This window comes from Tursiops truncatus, chromosome 6 (genome assembly GCF_011762595.2).
Source record: "Tursiops truncatus isolate mTurTru1 chromosome 6, mTurTru1.mat.Y, whole genome shotgun sequence".
In the NCBI taxonomy this organism is placed as follows: Eukaryota; Metazoa; Chordata; class Mammalia; order Artiodactyla; family Delphinidae; genus Tursiops; species Tursiops truncatus.
This window is the reverse complement of record NC_047039.1, coordinates 2,405,923-2,428,128: the sequence shown is the minus strand read 5'-3', so window position 1 is coordinate 2,428,128 and position 22,206 is coordinate 2,405,923. Positions and strand designations below refer to the sequence as shown.

Genomic DNA, 22,206 nt, shown 5'->3' with positions numbered 1-22,206 from the left:
CCGATTTTTGGACCCTAAATCTAAGGGCAACTACACAACATCTGGGTGTAAACAAACAAAAACCCTGAATGCTGGATGTATGCTCTATCGAAATTATAATTTGTCCACACTTACACATTACTTAAATTCCACTGAATTAGGTGTGTGCGTATCTCTTCTAAACATTTTCCTTCCTGAGTTTTCCTACCACAGCTTATCCATACCCCTCACGCTCCTTTCTCCTGAGAACATAACCCTACCTGCAATCACATGGTTTATGCATTTGTTTACTGGCTTATCTTCTGTCTCGGGACCTCATCCCCTGAAGCACTGCAGCTCCATCACCCACATGACAGGTGTACATATCAGGCTCTCAATAATATTTATGGAAAGAATGCACATCTGCACCGGAATTATTCATGTAGACAAACATCTCACGGAACAGATAAATATTAAGAAAGAATGTTTCTATCCTGGGAAAACATGCTGGATGGAGAACTGGGAAAACAGTTTCAAGTCAAAGAGGCATGACTCCCCGTTAGCCAAGCAGCAGCTCCTCTGCCCGGGAAACCTCACCACCCTGGGCACAGGCCCGAGGCCACCGCGCATCCCCACCTGAGGGCTCGAAGCCATGATCGTGTAATTCCCGTCATCGTCCAGGGTGGAGGCCGCGGTATGCAGAGAGCAGGTCCCGTCAGGGTCGCTCCGGATGCTGTAGTGATCGTTCTTGGGAGAGATCTGCTTCCCATCTTTAAACCAGTAGGTCTGAGGGGGAAGGCAGAGATGAAGGTGAGGCCCTGTGAGTGGAGGGGCACGGGCTGCCCCGAGCTCCCGAGTTAAAGCGTGAGGCAGGACGTCAGGGCAGGACCTTGGCTTCTGAGGGAAAAGGGTAGGTGGCAAGCAAGTTGAATTCTATCTCAGTTTTAGAAATTACACAGCCGCTTTTTATTTTTAAAGAGACGTCTGTAAGCAGGCATTTACATTCATCCACTATGTACATGAAGGACAGTGATGGTTTCAGCACTGGCGCCCAGTTTGCTTTTTGCTTCTATTTCAAGTGTCCTGAATGAAAATGTATTACTTGTAAAGGTAAGAAGGTTATTGTAGACAACAAAACCAGAACCTAAACCCCAGCGATTCCTTGGAATCGTGTCAAACAGAACAGGGTGTGAGGAGCTGGGGCAGGTGAGGGGGGTGATGGGGGAACCCTATCACTTTAATTCCCAGCCGAGGGGCACAGGACGGAGGGTTACAGTTCCTCAGCTCCACTACGTTAAAGAAAACACAGTAGTATTGAAATGTATAATCATTTTCAAATAACATTTTAACTTGGGGTGATGGAAAATTAAATGTGAGAAATAAAGTAAAAATCTTGACTAAATAAGAAAATTCTAAATGGTCAAACGAGCTCTTCTACGGGTCGTCCTTCCCTCCCTCACCTCTAAGCAAGATCCTGGGTCCGTGGGTCTCTCATGGTTTGGTTATTATTTCTGACTTGATCATGAACTGCACAGCTGAAGACGGGCCACAGTTTGGGTCATAGAGCCGGCAGCCCTAACACAGCCAGGACGCTGCACTGGCCCCTCCACGCTTGCCATCGGGAGGGAAATACATCCTCCCTTTTCAAACCATGGCAGGTTCTTTGTGGTCACTTTTGTTCCTTGCGACCAAAAGCATTCCTGATTCCCAACAGAAGAAACTTAGTTCAGAGCCTGCAGTTTTAAAATGAAATTCTTCCTGCATGTAAATCAATATGTCAGTTGAGACCACAGCTGGCCTTCCAATTCCACTCCCTGTCAAAGCCTCTGAATCTGAAAAATCTTTCTTGAAGCTTCCATGTCTAAGATAGGGAAAGGCTACAAACAGACGGCAGGAGATAAGTGCAAGAACAATCAGGATCTGACCGCTGCAGCTTTTCCTACCCTTAGTTTTCAGTCAGTTCATTTACAGGAACTATATTATTAATCTCCAGAACCTAAAAGTTCACCATCAAATAGACTAATAACTTTCAGTTCTAAAAGGTAAGTTACATAAGGTGTGATACTTTGTAATTATCATACTCTTAGTGGTTGGATATTTCCAATGGAACAAAGAAGCTGCGATTAGTACATAATTTCTCCCTTTTGCATTCTTGCCTCTATGCCAGTTCTTTAGAATATTTTTCTTTTTTTTTTTTTTTTTTTTTTTTTTTGCATTATGTGGGCCTCTCACTGTTGTGGCCTCTCCCGTTGCGGAGCACAGGCCCAGCAGCCATGGCTCACGGGCCCAGCCGCTCCGCGGCATGTGGGATCTTCCCGGACCGGGGCATGAACCCGTGTCCCCTGCGTCAGCAGGCGGACTCTCAACCACTGCGCCACCAGGGAAGCCCTACTTCTCTCCTTTAATCATATTTTTCACCTCTATTGTACTTGGAATCCAACTTTCAAATGAGATTAAGAGACAGTTCCAAAACTTTACCAAGACTGCTAAAACACAGGGCAGGAAGGGTACAAGAGATGAAAACAGGGTGAACTAGAAATTCTCTTCCATCTTCTCATATCTCAATGGAACAAGCACGTCAAGGGCAGAATAAAAAAATTAAAAAAAAAAACCCATAAGCTAAAAAAATATATATTTTTAAACACGATGAGTATTCCATACGCCAACAATCCTAATATAATTGCTAGAACATGTGCAGGAGAAACAGGTTTCAATAAACCAGGGAGGGAAGAAAAAGAATGGCAGCCAGGAAAACAGAAGAACATCTAACAGGAAAACGCTCTGGAAAAACAACCTCTTAACGGCCGTGAAACATTCAAGGTCGTAGGAGAACAAGACAGTCACGTTAAAACAAAAGCCCGCCTCTTGGGTGAACATAACGTTCTCTAAGAACAGGATTCAGTGATCTTAGAAGCCCATCAGTAACCGTGCCTTGAGTAAGGTTGAAAAAGAACGTGGGGTTCTTTTTGTGACTATTTTGGAAGTTCATGATATAATTATGAGTTCCACTCATAAGCTGCATGTTTATTTTTAATACATGCATTTGATATCATGTGTGTGAACACACACCAATGATCCAATGATGTCAAGATAATACAGACGTGTGTTCTCTAACAACAGTTGATTTGTGAAGTCTCATTAGGAGGTGGCAATGGCTCTGAAAATATAAAGCTAATTTTTTTGGTCTATCTTTTTCTGACTGTGGGGCTGGGATTCGGTTTTAGGGAGAGTACGGTGGTAAAACTTTCCTTACTGTGAAAACAGAACAACGGAGGGAGCCCAGGGCACGAGCCCCCCCCAGTTTCAGGTGTGGCCCCGGCTCGGCCCCTGCTCCTGTCTCACGCGGTCTCATTCCGGCTCTTTCACACCAGCCCCTGTTGAAATGTTAATTTCAGGGAGTACAGTGTTCATTTTTGCATGCTTATTTTACATGTGCCTTGTCTCTGGTCCTATTCTTTCACTAAAGTGTCTATTCCTTTTAGAATTGTTTCCATCACTTTAAACACAGTAATTTCAGAGGAGTCCCCTCAAGACGGCTCTATCCTGTGTGGCACTGTGGCTTCTGTTCTCCCGTTTCTTTTGCTGTGGACCCTGTTTGCTCGCCGGGTCTGTGAGTTTTTCTTGTGAACTCACTTTTTCCTCCTCCTGCCCTGTAGATGTCTGACAGGCCCCAGTGTGGAAGTCCTTTATGGGGCAATTTTTACTTGCTTCTGCCAGAAACCTTAGGATTATAATCATCCTGGACTAAATTTCATATTAATTTCTCAGCTTTGGGCTCTGTATCCTGTGAGAGTGTGAATCTGGAGTTTCAGCTTCTCATGGGTGCCTCTTTTATTCTCTTCTCTCAAGTTCTAGGGAAAAGTGTAGTCCTGTTTGCCACTTTGCGGGGCCAGTGAGCAGTGATTCCAGTCTCTCCTTAAAGAGAGGGCCACCCTCCCTCCTTCCAGCATCCCCACGTGCTTGCAGGAACAGGGCTCCGGCCAGGCCGGCCTCATCCTCGGTACCAGAAGCTTCTCGGAGGACCCTTTCTCACAGTATTCCTGCTTCCACCGCCTCTGTAAACACAGGAGGCCTTGGTTTTGTAGACTAAAGATCTGCAGTTTCCATCACCTGTGGTAGCTTTATTCCTCTGTCTGGTACAGAGCACGGGCAGATTCAAGTTCAAGCCTGGCCACTCACAGCTTTCTGACCCGGGGAAAGTTCATTAACCCCCCTGAGCTCAGCCTGGTCGTCTGCAATTTGGGTGTAACGATGGCAACATCATATGAGTAAATGATGTGGGTTATGAAAGGCTCCTTGTCCATTATTCTACTATTCTATTCTGTCCTGTCCTGTTCTACTCTTCTACCCTTGCTGGTTTCCAGTGCCTCCTGAGGACGGCCCTGAACTCGAGTGTTTTACATCACGGGTACTGAGAAGCTTAGTCTGCACCTGTTCCCCCTAACGCTGCAATGGCGTGTGGCATGCTGGGAGCCAAACGCATCCTTGGGGAACACAACTCTTAAGAAGCCTTGTTGCAGCTCACCTTCGGCTTTGGATTCCCGGTCACTCTGCACGTGAAGGTCACGGGCATCCCCTCAAAGATCTTGAAATGCTTCAGCTTCGTCTCGAAGAATGGGGCCACTCCACTCTCCACAGACGCGTCCCCACAGGGAGCCTCTTCCCCCGACTCCTCCACAGGGGACCTTTCCAGCCTGTACTCGATTTCACTGATGAGCCTCTGCTCACAGCTGGAGACTTTGTACTCCTGAATCAGAGAGAAGGGTCACGTCACCGACCTCGGTCCACGCGGTACCGAGTCCCCCAAGGCCCACGTCTTATCCCCTCTCCAGTAAGGCGCCCAGAAGACAGTGATGTTTTTACCACAGAGCTAAAAAAAGGAGCCTGTGCCCAATTCGACTCCATATAAAACAAAGACCATCTGGAAGTAAGTATGTACGATATTTCAGGCTGTCCTCAAGTCCTACGATCCAAAACCAAACCAAACCAACTATGAAGATGAATCTCCTGCTCTCTTCTCTTGGGGTGGGGAGAAGAAAGAAAAAGGCAACAGTCATTCCTAAACCATTCGTAAACAGTAAACATGACGGCACACTGCTTCCTCCGTCTGGTGGGGCACTTGCTCAGAAGGGCAGCCGCACAGGCGGGGGGCAGCTGCAAGCTCACTCGGCCTCCCAGCGAACGAGTGATGGAGAAATGGTACCACAATCCCTCCTCCTAACAACCCTCGCCACACAGCCTCGGACTCTCCCTCAGCTCTGCAGCTCTGAGCAGCCATTCTCCTCCCGAGGACTGACGGTCCAGTCAAATGTTTGGTGAAAAACACAGGAGCAGAGCAAAGTCCCCGTCACCATCCTCTGGTGGTGAAGGGGGAGCCTGCAGATCTCTTGCTGACAAAGTACAGTGAAGACAAGGCAGCCCATTATGAGATATTCTCTATTTAATATTAAATGAAAGCTTGTTTTAACGAGGTTTTCCCTTAAGGTACTCAACCTTCACAAAACAGTCTGTTGCCTTGAAGGAAGAAATTCAACAGTATGAATAAAACTGCGAAAAATACACAAGTTGTTTTGTCTAAAGAGTATCAAATCAGTCAGTTTAAGAATTAGCTCTTTTTCCCCCTACAAAGGTTTAACAAATGAGAAACTTTTCACAATTTAAAATTCAGAGTAGCCACAAAGGACAGAATCAAATTCAAGTTTGTAAATAAATGACACGAAAATCACACCGCAGTTAATTCTGTCCATCTGATATTAAATGAAAATAGACACTGGTCGGAGTACTTATAGTTAATGTGTGGCAGTTAACTATATACACAGGTAAACGAGGAAGAAGGGAAGAAACAGATACAGGGAAAGACTGGGAAGAAAAGAAAGGTGAAAGCGTGACCTTTTGACCATCCAGAGGACTCCCTACAGAAGCATGAGGAGACCCAGGGTCCTGCAATGGTAGAAAAAAAAGAAGTGAAGCCCAGTACAGAACAGCAAGAATCTCACAAGATTTGCAGCTTAAGCGAAGCTGTGTGGCAGCGATATTTAACACAGAGAACCTTTCAGATTTTGAAGGCTGATCCATTTCTTAAGAGACACGAGAAAGAGTTTACTTGATCCTTTAAACTTGTGTTACAAAGCTTTCTTTTATCTCAGAACTACATCTGGAGACTCCAAACAGAAGCAGTGGAGATTATAAAACAAGTTTATTTACATCAAATCCATGAAGTGACTTAGTTTTTGGTGTTAACAGGGGAACAAAATGTTAGCATTTTAGGTTCTCTGCTGATTAGTGCTTTATAACTACATCCGTGGAGGAAAACAGAGTCTTTTCTGTACATAGGTATTTTACCTGGATGAGATATTAAGAACATAATTGGAAATAGTCACTAGTGATTTCAGACAATGTCAGTGAACATATGTTCCTCCACACAAACCTATTCTGCATTACAGCCCAGGACAGGAAAAAACAGAAAGATACTTGAAAGGAGACAAACGAATCGATAAGAAGATAAAATGAACAGGTGTCACCAACCGAAATAAATCCCGCCACTCACTCAGCACAGTACGTGCTCAATAAACGCTGGCTGGGAGGCTGACTTGATGACAATGCTCCTTCCTCTGACCCGCCCTCTGCTCTCCACAGAGCTGACCCCAAGACTGTCCGTAAGGAGGGCAGGGAGAGGGGACAGGGTAATCTGCTTCCCTGGGGAGCCAGGAGGAACGGGGTACCTGGCTGGCCGCCTCCTCTTCAGGCTCCTGGACGTTGAAGACGGTCGCGCTGTCGGCACCCAGCAGCCGCCGTGCCATCCTTTCCTCGTACGTCAGCCTCTAGACGAAGCAAGTCACAGAAATCAGAAAAACCACAATGCTGCCACACCTTAGGAAAAAGAGCTGAAAAAGCAAACACGCTGGCCGTTCTCTGCAACTGCTCCCTCTCCGCCTTGACGCCTGTACGCACAGGAGTCCTCCCCTTGTTCAGCTGCTCTCCCCGGCCCTTCTGGTCCTGACCCTGGGTTGGGAGGTGGGGTGACCCATCCTGAGAGCCACCAACTGATAGAGCACAGACTGAGCAACAGGGGAGAAGTCACCTAAAAGTACGAGTCCTATATTTACCCCTGACGATAAACATAGAGAAAAAAGATACTGAAACAGCAAAATGTTCTTTTTACAGGAAATGTTATTTTCATAGCCATCCACAGGCTTCAGAACTGCCTGATGAGGGAGTTTCAGGCCAGCGGGCAGTGACGGTCCTCTCTGCTTTGACAGCACTTCCCAGGGGCTGGGTATCCGAGGTGAACACAAGCACATGCAATAACCCACAAAGGATGACTACACACGTGGACTTGGCAGAGGGGCCGTGAAAGATGCCTGCTGAGCTGATACCCACGGCTCACGAGCCTACTTGGGGAGACTGTCTGCAAAGAGGGCGGTGAGGCTTCTGCATCGACCGGCCGGCGCTTTGGGCCAAACACGAGAGAAATGTCCACGTTCGTGTTCTGTCTGCTGGGCGGATGGCCGCTCTTGACACTGGCTCTAATATGACCATCGGCCCATCGGGGGCATTTTAAAAACAAGCATTTGATTCAAGATAGAGAGTAACTAGTACGGCAGAATCCAAAAAAACCCCCAAAAACAAACAACCCCCCCCCCCCAAATCCTGCACAAGTTATTTCAGATAAACTTCCAAACTTGTGAATCTAGACACAAATTCTACTGGAAACGATCTCATCAGGAAAATATGTTGGGTAAACTGCTGACTTCCAGCAATTGCTGGTTCCAGTCCCAGCGGAGACCGGGAAGAGAAATAAGACAAGTGCCAGACGACAAAAGACCTGAAGTTCCACTTATTTCATTTCGTAAAGAAGGGGGCGAGGATGAGAAGAGGCAGGGGCAGTGTCTGCTGCACGGAATGTCTCGTACAGTAAGGTGCTGTTTAATTTTCTCACGTGTGTTAAAAAATCATGAATTCAGTTTTCAGAGAGAGTTTTAAATACCTGCTCTCTTAAAAGCCTTCCTAACGTCTGCAGGGACGACTACAGCAGCACCCCAGCGAGGACTGGAGCGATGCCACCCTGTTCCTTTGGAGCAGAAGCATCGTGTGACACCCAGGCCTCCACCAGATGTACCTGCTCCCACCAGGAAGCAAAGTCACTTCATAGTTTTGTTTCTAAACTACTACGCCGTTTGGACAGACGAGCTCTGAGAAGCCAGAAATAAGTATGGAATGATGTGCAACATCAGGAAAAAGCTATTTCAGCGTCTCATTTTCTAAGAAAGGAAACCTTACTTTTCTAGTTTTTTTTAAACTCTCAAATGTGGAAATCTATGGAAAATACTGGAAATGTCATTCACTGCTAAACAGACAAATACCAAAAATATATATTTATACGTGACACACATGATATATATATAACAAAAATAAATACACATAGTATAACGTAAGGGCTTATAGAAGTCTTACTTTTTAACCAAGAGTTAGTCCATAAGGAATATTTAAACAAACAACCAAAAAAAAAGAAAAAAAGAAAAAAAAAACCTGGAGAGATGCCTTTACCTGGATTGAAAAAGTTCCCTTAAGTATTTGTTTTAATCTATCAAAGGCTCTGGTTGACAGAGCCAGGGCAAACTTCCAGAATACGTACACTTACACGTGCAACCACTTATTTCAGGGAGAATATATTTTCCCTTGGTGAAAATCTTCTCTTCGAAATCACTAACCAACACAGGAACTCATTAGCCTTTTAATCTTCCTGAGCTCAGGTCAGGATCCTGATAATTAAGACCAGCATCCAACACCCTCCTCTAGTCCCCATCTTCCCGGGCAGATGCGGCCTGTGCTCACATTTTTATCCATCAACGCTTGATAATTACAATTCCTAGAAAACTTAACTAGCACAGAGACTCTCTCTCCTGAAAAAGGTGTGTGAGGGAGATTTTATACAAAGAGGCCCTTTTCTGCTTCTACTTAAGAGCTGGGCAAATTTCCCCATAATAAAGCACAAAAGGCTCCTTTCCCCTACCTGAGACCTCCTTTGCTAGACTTGCTTTTCCTGTCCCCTTGAAGTACTCTGATGTGATAAGAAAAGGGTCAGTAACCCCCAAAACCGAACAAAAAAGACTGGCAAGGAAACACTAGGTCCACTGGAGGAAACATCTGTGCACACTGTCACCAGAGCTACTCTGGTCGACTTCACAATTCTGCAGCCTTGAAACAGAATTACTATTTTCTCCTTGAGCTGAGCTGTCCTGCCCTGACAGACTGGAACGAGGATGGGAAGCAAGGCTCCTCTTTCAGGTGACGGAATCCGTGTCTCCTAACACTCTAGACTCCAGCCATGGTCTCCTAAGGAAAGATGCTTTTTGTGCAGAAGCACTGCAGGGCCTGGAATCCAAATTCTGCTTCTGGAACTTTAATCCCGATTCACTGCTTCCGGCAGAGACAGGTCACCGGGGGGCATGGCTCTCCCCACGCCTACCCCTCCAGCGGGATTGGTTCCTTTTTCTCTGTAAGGTCGCAGGTCCTCACTGCCCTACCCCGGCCTCACCCTCAGTCCTTCCTCCCTCCTTCCCTCCAACCTGCTGTGACGCCCCAGGAATGGTCCATGACAGGAGGCAGCAGAAAGCAGCCTTCTCCCCTCCCCACTTCCCGGACCCAAGCCTCACCACGCAGAGGAACGTGGGGGCTCGGGGTACCGGGCCAGCGGTCAGGACGCGACTCGGGACCCTAGGCCTGGGGGAGGGGGAAGGGCTCGGGGGCAGCTCCAGACCCCGCCCACCCCAGCACACCCCGCCCTGTACCGGCTGCCCGTTGTTCAGCAGGTCCTCCTTGAAGCGCAACTTCCGCTCCAGGTCCTGGATGACGGCATCCTTCGAGCCCTGGATCTCCTCGTCCGAGGCGATGCGGGCAGTTCTGCTGGCCTTCTTGGGAAATCCCCTGTGGGCAAGCACACAGCGCGGTCAGGGTCACGGTCAGGGTCAGGGCCAGGCACACACCACCCCCCCGCCCCGCCCCCCCCCCCCCCCCCGGCCCAGCACCACCCACCCTGACGGCCACGCCTGTCCCGCTGGGTGTGGGACCAGTGACGCTGACGGGAACCGGTCCCCAGAGAAAGTCCGTACACCCAGGGCGCACCCGCCGGGGTGAGATGAGGGCCAAGGCCGGGGAATTGGCAACAAATACGTGGCACTGTTTATACCCAGACCTGGGTTTCCACCGTGTTAGGTCTGTGACTTTGCGCAGGCTTCCCAGCACGTGTCATAAACAGGTGTAACAACACCCACCGCCACATGAGACCATCAGAGGGTTTCAGGAAGAACAGACTTCTGCATCCTTCCCTCAACTCAGCCCCCTGGTCCTCTGCCGCCAGTTCATTCTGCATCAGTGCCCCGCCCGCCCTGAGCAAACGTGAATCCTGCCCTCTCCGCCCTCCTCTTCTGTCCTGGTCTGGCTGGGCTGCAGGGTGCAGGCCTGACTGGTGGACTGAAGCCATGTGCTGCCTAGTTTACTTCTTCCTCTCTCACAGGGCTGTGGGTAAAGATGAGTGAGAAACGAACACCGTCCAACAGTGGAAAAGAAGGATGCGTATCACCAAAGGTAAATTTCAAAGATATAATGTCAAGGTTAAAAAAGAGCAAGTTAGAGAAGAATGCACACAATATACTTTCGGGTGGGAGGTGTGAGGATGCAGGTGGGCGGAGTCACAGGTAGGACGTGTGAGGATGCAGGTGGGCGGAGTCACAGGGGGGTGTGAGGATGCAGGTGGGCGGAGTCACAGGGGGGTGTGAGGATGCAGGCGGGCAGGGTCACGGGTGGGACGTGTGAGGATGCAGCCGGGCAGGGTCATAGGTAGGATGTGTGAGGATGCAGGTGGGCAGGGTCACGGGTGGGAGGTGTGAGGATGCAGGTGGGCAGGGTCACGGGTGGGAGGTGTGGGGATGCAGGCGGGCAGGGTCACGGGTGGGACGTGTGAGGATGCAGCCGGGCAGGGTCATAGGTAGGATGTGTGAGGATGCAGGTGGGCAGGGTCACGGGTGGGAGGTGTGAGGATGCAGGTGGGCAGGGTCACGGGTGGGAGGTGTGGGGATGCAGGTGGGCATCACAGCAAAAAGGGTGAAGAGGCCAGCATCGCCCTTTACAGAAAGACTGGGCCAGTTAGCCAATGGCTCGTGCTTCCACCTCCTCCTCTGTAAAGTGCAAAATGTGGGAACTAAAGGCACAGGTCTCCCAGGATTATGGGGAAAACCAGGGCCTGCAGGAGGGGCTCTGGGGCAGTTGACAGAGACCACCCTACAGGGCGGCGGATCGTGGAGGGACTGGCCAAGGGAGGCCGGGGGGGAGTGAAGAGGACCCCAGGATGCTGAGCAGAGCCCCCAAGAGCTTGCCCACACCCCCGCAGACCCACTGGTCAGGGCCCTGCTCGGCTCTGGGGGCCAGGGACACACGTAGAGCAGACTGAGGTCACGATTCCTGCAAAAATCAGCTTCTACAGTGGGGACGGCAGAGGGGAGGGACGGAGGACCCGGTGGGAGGCCAGGTGACAGAAGCGGGTCCATGAGGAGCTGGACCGGGGTGACCACAGGGAGGGCCACCAGAGCCAGCCCGGGGGTCAACGGGGCACCGGGCACCTCGGGGAGAGGGGTCCAGGCCACGGCGCTGTCGCTTAGTTTAATACGGAACCTTTTCTTTTTTTCTGAGAGTATCTCATTTGGACTAATTATTAATGTAATTCAGAAAACACTAAGGAACTTTATTAAAAACTGAGCACACAGTAAGGGTGAAGATCTGAGATCAGGGCAGAAACCAAGATGGAGCATTTGGAAAGGGGAGGCGCCCGGCAAGAACAGCGGTGACAAACTTTTGACGCAAAGTTTTGGCAACGGAGTGCTATCCTATAAAAGGAATCTGTTGTAAAACGGCTGTGGTCTACTCCCCAACGTGGCACCAACTTCTGATGAACAAAGAGCAACTCGTCAGGAATAAAAAGAGCATCTGGTGACAAACAGATGCTCTCCCTTCTCTAAAAAAATTTTTTTTTTCTTTTTTTGCATGGCCTGCGGGATCTTACTTCCCCGACCAGGGATCAAACTCAGAGCCCTGGGAAGTGAGAGGGCCAAGTCCTAAATACTGGACCGCCAGGGAAGTCCTGAGATGCTTTCCCTTCATAATGGTTTGTACAGTGAAAAATTAAAACGTCTCTTTAACGTAAACTGTTACCCAAACCAGAACTGTTCACAAAACCCCGTACTCAGCGCACAGGAACCAGTGGCATCCCTACGCGTCTTATGTGCTGACTGCTCCTGTGCTCAGCCCACGCCTGCAGAAGCATCCTGTCCTGTCCACACCAGCTTCAATGTGACACCACTGACTATGTTAAATAAAACTCATGGCGCTGGGGGTGAAAACAGCTCAACCACATACACACGCACGTGGAAAGTAAAACCCTCCAGATTCAACCACGCCAATCCCAGGAAGTTTTCTTCTTTTGCTTGACTACTGAACGACCTCGAGAGCATCCTCCCTTAACCGACTGTTCCAGGTCAACACTGTCTGTGCTCAGAGACGCAGCGCAGAGCACATGACGTAGGAGGTCCTTGGCCTGTCTGGCCATCGGAGAACTTTTTAAACGAAGAGCCCCCGTATGCTCCTCTTCCCATACTCAGCGAAATCGAATGGAGACTAAACTTCACAAAGTTGCAGAGTGAGCAAAATCAACATGCTGTCAGGCAGGAATCCCTCACATCCAAGAGTGTAGCTCAGAAATTAATGTATAAAAGAGGGAATTCCCTGGCATCCACTGTGTAGGACTCCGTGCTTTCACTGCCGAAGAGGCCCAGGTTCAATCCCTGGTCGGGGAACAAAGATCCTGCAAGCTGCGTGGCCAAAAAAAGAAATTAATGTATAAAAGAGCCCGAGAGATGGGCTTCCCTGGTGGCGCAGTGGTTGAGAGTCTGCCTGCCGATGCAGGGGACACGGATTCGTGCCCCGGTCCGGGAAGATCCCACATGCCGTGGAGCGCCTGGGCCCGTGAGCCATGGCCGCTGAGCCTGCGCGTCCGGAGCCTGTGCTCTGCAACGGGAGAGGCCACAGCAGTGAGAGGCCCGCGTACCGCAAGAAAAAAAAAAAAAGAGCCCGAGAGAGATTGGTTCAAGATGGCCGACTAGAAGGACGTGCTCTCACTCCCTCTTGCGAGAGCACCAGAATCACAACTAACTGCCGAACCATCATGGACAGGAAGACACTGGAACTCACCAGAAAAGATACCCCACATCCAAAGACAAAGGAGAAGCCACAATGAGACAGTAGGAGGGGCACAATCCCAGTAAAATCAAATCCCATAACCACTGGGTGGGTGACTCAGAGACTGGAGAACACTTATACCACAGAAGTCCACCCACTGGAGTGAAGGTTCTGAGCCCCACGTCAGGCTTCCCAACCTGGGGGTCCAGCAACGGGAGGAGGAATTCCTAGAGAATCAGACTCTGAAGGCTAGTGGGATTTGATTGCAGGACTTCGACAGGACTGGGGGAAACAGAGGTTCCACTCTTGGAGGGCACACACAAAGTTAGTGTGCATAGGGACCCAGGGGAAGGAGCAGTGACCCCATAGGAGACTGAACCAGACCTACCTGCTAGTGTTGGAGGGTCTCCTGCAGAGGTGGGGGGTGGCTGTGGCTCACCATGGGGACAAGGACACTGGCAGCAGAAGTGCTGGGAAGTACTCCTTGGCGTGAGCCCTCCCAGAGTCTGCCATTAGCCCCACCAAAGAGCCCAGGTAGACGCCAGTGTTGGGTTGCCTCAGGCCAAACAACCAACAGGGAGGGAACCTAGCGCCACCCAACAGCAGACAAGCAGATTAAAGTTCTACTGAGCTCTACCCACCAGAGGAACAGTGAGCTCTACCCACCACCAGTCCCTCCCATCAGGAAACTTGCACAAGCCTCTTAGACAGACTCATCCACCACAGGGCAGATAGCAGAGGCAAGAAGAACTACAGTCCTGCAGCCTGTGGAACAAAAACCACATTCACAGACAGACAAGATGAAAAGGCAGAGGACTATGTACCAGATGAAGGAACGAGATAAAACCCTAGAAAAACAACTAAATGAAGTGGAGATAGGCAACCTTCCAGAAAAAGAATTCAGAATAATGATAGTGAAGATGATCCAGGACCTCAGAAAAAGAATGGAGGCAAAGAGCGAGAAGATGCAAGAATGTTTAACAAAGACCTAGAAGAATTAAAGAACAAACAAACAGAGATGAACAATACAATAACTGAAATGAAAACTACACTAGAAGGAATCAATAGCAGAATAACTAAGGCAGAAGAACAGATAAGTGATCTGGAAGACAGAATGGTGGAATTCACTGCCATGGAACAGAAGAGAGAAAAAAGAAGGAAAAGAACTGAAGACAGCCTAAGAGACCTCTGGGACAACATTAAACGCAACAACATTCGCATTATAGGGGTTCCAGAAGGAGAAGAGAGAGAGAGAAACAACCCAAGAAAATATTTGAAAAGATTATAGTTGAAAATTTCCCTATCATGGGAAAGGAAATAGCCACCCAAGTCCAGGAAGCGCAGAGAGTCCCAGGCAGGATAAACCCAAGGAGAAACATGCCGAGAACCACAGTTATCAAATTGTCAAAAATTATAGACAAAGAATAATTATTGAAAGCAGCAAGGGAAAAACGACAAATAACACATAAGGGAACTCCCATAAGGTTAACAGCTGATTCCTCAGCAGAAACTCTACAAGCCAGAAGGGAGTGGCATGATATATTTAAAGTGATAAAAGGGAAGAAGCTACAACCAAGATTACTCTACCCGGCAAGGATCTCATTCAGATTCGATGGAGAAATCAAAATCTTTACAGACAAGCAAAAGCTAAGAGAATTCAGCACTACCAAACCAGCTCTACAGCAAATGCTAAAGGAACTTCTCTAAGTGGGAAACACAAGAGAAGAAAAGGACTGACAAAAACAAACCCATAGCAATGAAGAAAACAGTAATAGGAACATATATATCGATAATTACCTTAAACGTGAATGGATTAAATGCTCCAACCAAAAGACACAGGCTCGCTGAATGGATACAAAAACAAGACATATATGCTGTCTACAAGACACCCACTTCAGACCTAGGGACACATACAGACTGAAAGTGAGGGGATGGAAAAACATAGTCCATGTAAATGGAAATCAAAAGAAAGCTGGAGTAGCAATACTCATATCAGATAAAATAGACTTTAAAAGAAAGAATGTTACAAGAGACAAGGAAGGACACTACATACGATCAACGGATCAATCCAAGAAGAAGATATAACAATTATAAATATATATGCACCCAACATAGGAGCACTGCAATACATAAGGCAACTGCTAACAGCTATGAAAGCGGAAATCGACAGAAACACAGTAATAGTGGGGGACTGTAACACCTCACTTACACCAATGGATATATCATCCAGACAGAAAATTAAAAAGGAAACACAAGCTTTAAATGACACAATAGACCAGATAGGTTTAATTGATATTTATAGGACATTCCATCCAAAAACAGCAGATTACACTTTCTTCTCAAGAACGCATGGAACATTATCCAGGATAGATCATATCTTGGGTCACAAATCAAGCCTCAGTAAATTTAAGAAAACTGAAATCATATCAAGCATCTTTTCTGACCACAACTTTATGAGATTAGAAATGAATTACGGGAAAAAACCGTAAAAAACACAAACACATGGAGGCTAAACAATATGTTACTAAATAACCAAGAGATCACTGCAAATCAAAGAGGAAATAAAAAACTTATCTAGAGACAAGTGACAATGAAAACACAACAATCCAAAACCTATGGGATGCAACAAAAGCAGTTCTAAGAGGGAAGTTTATAGCAATACGAGCCTACATCAAGAACCAAGAAACATCTCAAATAAACAATCTAACCTTACACCTGAAGGAACAAGAACAAACAAAACCCAAAGTTAGTAGAAGGAAAGAAATCATAAAGATCAGACAAGAAATAAATGAAACAGAAACAAAGAAAACAATAGCAAAGATCAATAAAACTAAAAGTTGGTTCTTTGAGGAGATAAACAAAATTGATAAACCATTAGCCAGACTCATCAAGAAAAAGAGGGAGAGGACTCAAATCAATAAAATTAGAAATGAAAAAGGAGAAATTACAACAGACACCGCAGAAATATAAAGAGCATCCTAAGAGACTACTACAAGCAACTCTATGCCAATAAAATGGACAACCTGGAAGAAATGGCCAAATTCTTAGAAAGGTATAACCTTCCAAGACTGAACCAGGAAGAAACAGAAAATATGAACAGACCAATCACAAGCAATGAAACTGAAACTGTGATTAAAAATCTTCCAAAAAAAAAAAAAAATCTTCCAACAGGGCTTCCCAGGTGGCGCAGTGGTTGGGGCTCCGCCTGCCAATGCAGGGGACGCGGGTTCGTGCCCCGGTCTGGGAGGATCCCACGTGCCACAGAGTGGCTGGGCCCGTGAGCCATGGCCGCTGAGCCTGCACGTCCGGAACCTGTGCTTTGCGGCGGGAGAGGCTGCCAACAGTAAGAGGCCCGCGTACGGCAAAAAAAAAAAAAAAAAAAAAAAAAAAACTTCCAACAACGAAAGTCCAGGACCAGATGGCTTCACAGGTGAATTTTATCAAACAATTAGAGAAGAGCTAACACCCATCCTTCTCAATCTCTTCCAAAAAATGGCAGAGGAAGGAACACTCCCAAACTCATTCTATGAGGCCACCATCACCCTGATACCAAAACCAGACAAAGATACTACAAAAAAAGAAAATTACCGACCAATATCACTAATGAATATAGATGGCAAAAATCCTCAACAAAATAGTACCAAACAGAACCCAACAACACATTAACAGGATCATACACTATGAACAAATGAGATTTATGCCAGGGATGCAAGGATTCAACATACACAAATCAATCAATGTAATACACCATATTAACAAATCGAAGAATAACAAACATGATCATCTCAACAGACACAGAAAAGGTTTTTGAGAAAACTCAACAGCCATTTATGATAAAAATTCTCCAGAAAGTGAGCATACCTCAACATAATAAAGGCCATATACGACAAACCCACAGCAAACATCATTCTCAATGGTGAAAAACTGAAAGCATTTCCTCTAAGATCAGGAACGAGACAAGGATGTCCTGTCTCACCACTATTATTCAACATACTTTTGGAAGTCCTAGCCACAGCAATCAGAGAAGAAAAAGAAATAAAAGGAATACAAATTGGAAAAGAAAAAGTAAAACTTTCACTGTGTGCAGATTATACTATACGTAGAGAATCCTAAAGATGCCACCAGAAAACTACTAGAGCTAATCAATGAATCTGGTAATGTTGCAGGATGCAAAATTAATGCACAGTAATCTCTTGCATTCCTATACACTAACAACGAAAAATCAGAAAGAGAAATTAAGGAAAACAATCCCATTCACCATTGCAACAAAAAGAATAAAATGCCAAGGAATAAACATCCCTAGGGAGACGGAAGACCTGTATGCAGAAAACTATAAGACACTGATGAAAGAAATTAAAGATGATACAAACAGATGGAGAGATATACCATGTTCTTGGATTAGAAGAATCAATATTGTGAAAATGACTCTACTACCCAAAGCAATCTACAGATTCAATGCAATCCCTATCAAATTACTAATGGCATTTTTTACAGAACTAGAACAAAAAATCTTAAAATTTGTATGGAGACACAAAAGACCCCGAATAGCCAAAGCAGTCTTGATGGAAAAAAACGGAGCTGGAGGAATCAGACTCCCTGACTTCAGACTCTAATACAAAGCTACGGTAATCAAGACAATACAGTACTGGCACGAAAACAGAAATATAGATCAATGGAACAGGATAGAAAGCCCAGAGATAAACCCACACACCTATGGTCAACTAATCTATGACAAAGGAGGCAAGCACATACAATGGAGAAAAGACAGCCTCTGCAGTAAGTGGTGCTGGGAAAACTGGACAGCTACATATAAAAGAATGAAATTAGAACACTCCCTAATACCATACACAAAAATACACTCAAAATGGATTAGAGACCTAAATGTAAGACTGGACACTATAAAACTCTTAGAGGAAAACATAGGAAGAACACACTTTGACATAAATCACAACAAGATCTTTTTTGATCTACCTCCTGGAGTAATGGAAATAACAACAGAAATAAACAAATGGGACCTAATGAAACTTAAACGCTTTTGCAAAGCAAAGGAAGCTACAAAGAAGACGAAACGACAACCCTCAGAAGGGGAGAAAATATTTGCAAATGATTCAATGAACAAAGGATTAATCTCCAAAATATACAAACAGCTCATGCAGCTCAATATTAAAAAAACAAACAATCCAATCCAAAAATGGGCAGAAGATCTAAATAGACATTTCTCCAAAGAAGACATATAGATGGCCAAAAAGCATATGAAAAGCTGCTCAACATGACTAATTATTAGAGAAATGCAGATCAAAACTACAATGAGGTACCACCTCACACCAGTTAGAACGGGCGTCATCAGAAAATCTACAAACAACAAATGCTGGAGAGGGTGTGGAGAAAAGGGAACCCTCTTGCACTGTTGGTGGGAATGTAAATTGATACAGCCACTATGGAGAACAGTTTGGAGGTTCCTTAAAAAACTAAAAATAGAACTACCATATGACCCAGCAATCCCACTACTGGGCATATACCCTGAGAAAACCATAATTCAAAAAGAGTCATGTACCACAATGTTCATTGCAGCACTATTTACAACAGCCAGGACATGGAAGAAACCTAAACGCCCATCAACAGACGAATGGATAAAGAAGATGTGGTACATATATACACTGAAATATTGCTCAGCCATAAAAATGAACGAAACTGGGTCATTTGCAGAGACGTGGATGGATCTAGAGAGTGTCACACAGAGTGAAGTAAGAAAGAGTAAACCAAATATCGTATATTAACGCATATATGTGGAACCTAGAAAAATGGTACAGATGAACTGGTCTGCAGGGCAGAAATAGACACACAGATGTAGAGAACAAACGTATGGACACCAAGGGGGAAAAGTGGTGAGGGTGGTGGTGGGATGAACTGGGGGATTGGGATTGACATGTATACAGTAATATGTATAAAACGGATAGCTAATAAGAACCTGCTGTATAAAAAAATAAATAAAATAAAATTCAAAAAAAAATAGAGCCGCAGATACATAAACTAAGTTTCCGTACATCAATTCTATTATTTTTACTGATTTTTATTTTGAAGCCAAAGCTGTCGGCGTCCAGTTGGGCACCTGAAGCTCATGCTTCAAGGACAGCACGTAACTTTACACCAATGTTACACTCTCTCCACGTTGCCTTTGGGCCCGGGCACACGTGTGTGCACTGTGCCCGCCCGCGCACCCTGTGCAGGGTCACCCAGGACCGAGGTGTTCTTCCAGCTGCTCCTGGGGCAGGGAGCTGAACAGAACCATCACCCGAGACCTGGCCTGCTACTTTCTGGGGAACACTTGCTTGGGACTGGATGCGCGTTTTGTGGAATCCTCTAAGATGCTGGACCCCAGTGAGCCCAATGACAAGACCCTCGGGGCCTCCGCTTCTACCTGTTTCCTGTGGCAAAGTCCACTGCCGGTTCTGTCTTTTCTATTAGTTACTATCTAACCACGGTCCCGATTTGTAAACGTCTGAACTACAATGGAAACCGTTACAAACTTTTCCTTAAGACTTGGGGGTTTTTGTTGGTCTGCAGTCTTTAACCTCAGTCAAAAAACATCAGACATCAGATTGATTACAGATCAGCCTGGGCCACACCCCAAGGCGAAGTCACTCCTCGCTAGGGCTAATTCCAGAACCCTGGGAAACCCGCCCCCTCCTGGTCTCTCACCTTGAAGGGAGAATGATGGCGTTGTCCCCACCTACCTGTTTCCTATAAGTCAGGGAGGAAGAGAGGACCAGGAGATACTGCCTATCAAGAGCGGAGAGGCTGCAGGATAAAAGCTCTCAACGCATGTGCATCACAGCTCCTAATGACACATGCTTTTCTGCTGACAAACGCAGCGAAGCCTCCTTATTATAAAAGAGGTAGTTCAGAGCATAAAACATTGCACCACCGTGGCTACCTGCCGCCTGAGAGCAGGCTCCAGGAGCGTGAAGGTGGGTGAGCAGTGCAGTGCCCAGCGGGCCATCTGGGTCGGGTCTGATCTGACCCACCTTGAGACTTGCCCAGCCACTCGGGACCAGCTAAGGCAGAGCTGCCGCCCTCTTTCCGGGCGGGGGGTGGCACTCCCAGATGCCCTGGATCCCCCCGCCTTTCAGGCTGATTCACTGAGCAGGGGACAGGATTACAGCAATGGAAGCAGCGATTCCGAGAGGAGGGGGATACATTCATTTTATAGAAGTGAGGCCCGTGCTCTTCCTCACGGCCTCCGTCTGAGAGATTTAGTCACCTGAACATCTGTGTCCGTCACCAGCTTTGAGGAGGCAGTATTTTCCCTGCAGGTGACCCCACGGCCCGGGGAAGAGGCAGCTGTCTGCTGGAAAGGCACGAGGGGCCTGGATGCACAGAAGTCCCCCAAAGCCCACTCACGCGCGAGGACGCGTGCCGGCAGAGGCCGCTGTCCCGGGCCTCCCTGCCTCTGCCCCTCGCCTTGCCCTCCACGGCCCAGACGCGAGGAGCAGAACCTTATCTCCACAGACTACTTAGACCTACTCTTCGACAGATGAAAACAGGACGATGCTAAACATACAAACAACAGCCAGTACTACGACTGATGATTAAGAAAACTGAGGGATCTGAAATTTATACTCAATATTTTGGTACAACAGGTAGGCAAAAAAAATACAACTACAAAAACCAACCCAACTACTGGATTTCTACTTCACTGAGTCACGTGTAACCGGTTCACTTAGTAGCACTTGACACACATGGCAAAACTGTTCGACCAGAGAAACGCCGTGTAAGTGAAACTGAGTGTGCTGTCACTATCACCATGAGTGCCCAATAACATATAAATAAGTAACTGAAAAGAGTCACTTGACAAGAGTTCGGCAGTTCCGACAAATTCAAGGACGCCAATTGGTCATGGCAACCCTGAAAGGGACCCTCGGTCTTTGGCAAATTATTTGAACGATTATGACAGATAAATAGCTACTTTTTTGTTTCTAATTCAGAATGCAAAACGAGTGATGCCACAATTCACCAGAGGAAAAGAATGTTTGAAAAGTCACATGTATCAAACCAAAAGAACGAATTCTTCAAGTGTGTGTGATTTGGCAACAGGAAAACTTTTTGAAGACAAAAGGGTAACCACACAACAGCGCCTTCTGGGCTGGCACAGAGCTGGAAGCCTGGGGTTGCCACTGAACCCTGGTGTCACAGCGCCTAACTACCTCTAGGATACAGTTTCCCACAGCACAAAACCAGCGTGATTTCTCCATTACCTTTTTTTTCTTAAACTTTTTATTCTATATTGGAGTATAGCCGATTAACAACGCTGTGATGGTTTCGCAGTGACTCAGCCCTACATATACATGTATCCATTCTCCCCCAATCCAGTAACTTTTAAGAAGCGGCAGGAGCTGCTGGACCCTCTCTGGGAACAATTATAAAATTATTTTGACTCCGTATGAGTAACTACGACAGATGCTGATAAGAGGCCAGCGCTTCTATGACTCGAGGTAAGCCCTTAGAACTGCTTAACGCAATAGAATTTCGAAGTCAAAAACCAGAATAAACCACTTTTTCTACTTAAGATGATAAAAGGTATGACCCCTCCACCACCAAGGCTTTTGGTAGACTCACCTTTGTTCAAATTCCAACTGAGAACTAATAGGCGGATGATTTATATAGGACTCGTCTTCCGGGAAGCAAGATTTGGTGCCATTTCTTAGTAAGGAGGAGGGTGTCAGGTAACAACCCCCGCCTTTCTATCAGTTAGCTTCTTTGAAGCAAGGTAATATTCATTCCCCAGCCGCCAAATAAAAGCTCAAACACAAAAGGAGGGGAGAGAGACAAAGGTTTTCTCAGGCCAGCGGACTGACTCAACTCTCAGCAGATGCCCGTGATACATCCTTACCATCCAGACTCTCCTCCCTGATTCGACGTTACTTATGTTGTCATTTGACTGAGCTTTTTCTAATAAAACTTTGAGAAGGAGCCAGATTTCAAACATAGAATTCCTGCAGCCAGCATTTAGAAAGTGCC

General features: G+C 46.5%; 1 protein-coding gene across 10 annotated transcripts in view; it reads right to left on the bottom strand.

Moving 5' to 3' along the window:
* Positions 1-22,206, bottom strand: part of PALLD (palladin, cytoskeletal associated protein) — a 272,833-nt gene that overhangs the window by 20,410 nt on the left and 230,217 nt on the right. For all 10 annotated transcript variants that reach the window (XM_073805704.1, XM_033857510.2, XM_073805705.1 and 7 more), the window contains 4 exons: positions 9,750-9,885; positions 6,681-6,779; positions 4,484-4,705; positions 595-744 (listed from right to left, as the gene is read on the bottom strand). In XM_073805704.1, the coding sequence (XP_073661805.1) occupies positions 595-744; positions 4,484-4,705; positions 6,681-6,779; positions 9,750-9,885 (607 nt within the window). The remainder of the gene's footprint in view (positions 1-594; positions 745-4,483; positions 4,706-6,680; positions 6,780-9,749; positions 9,886-22,206) is intronic.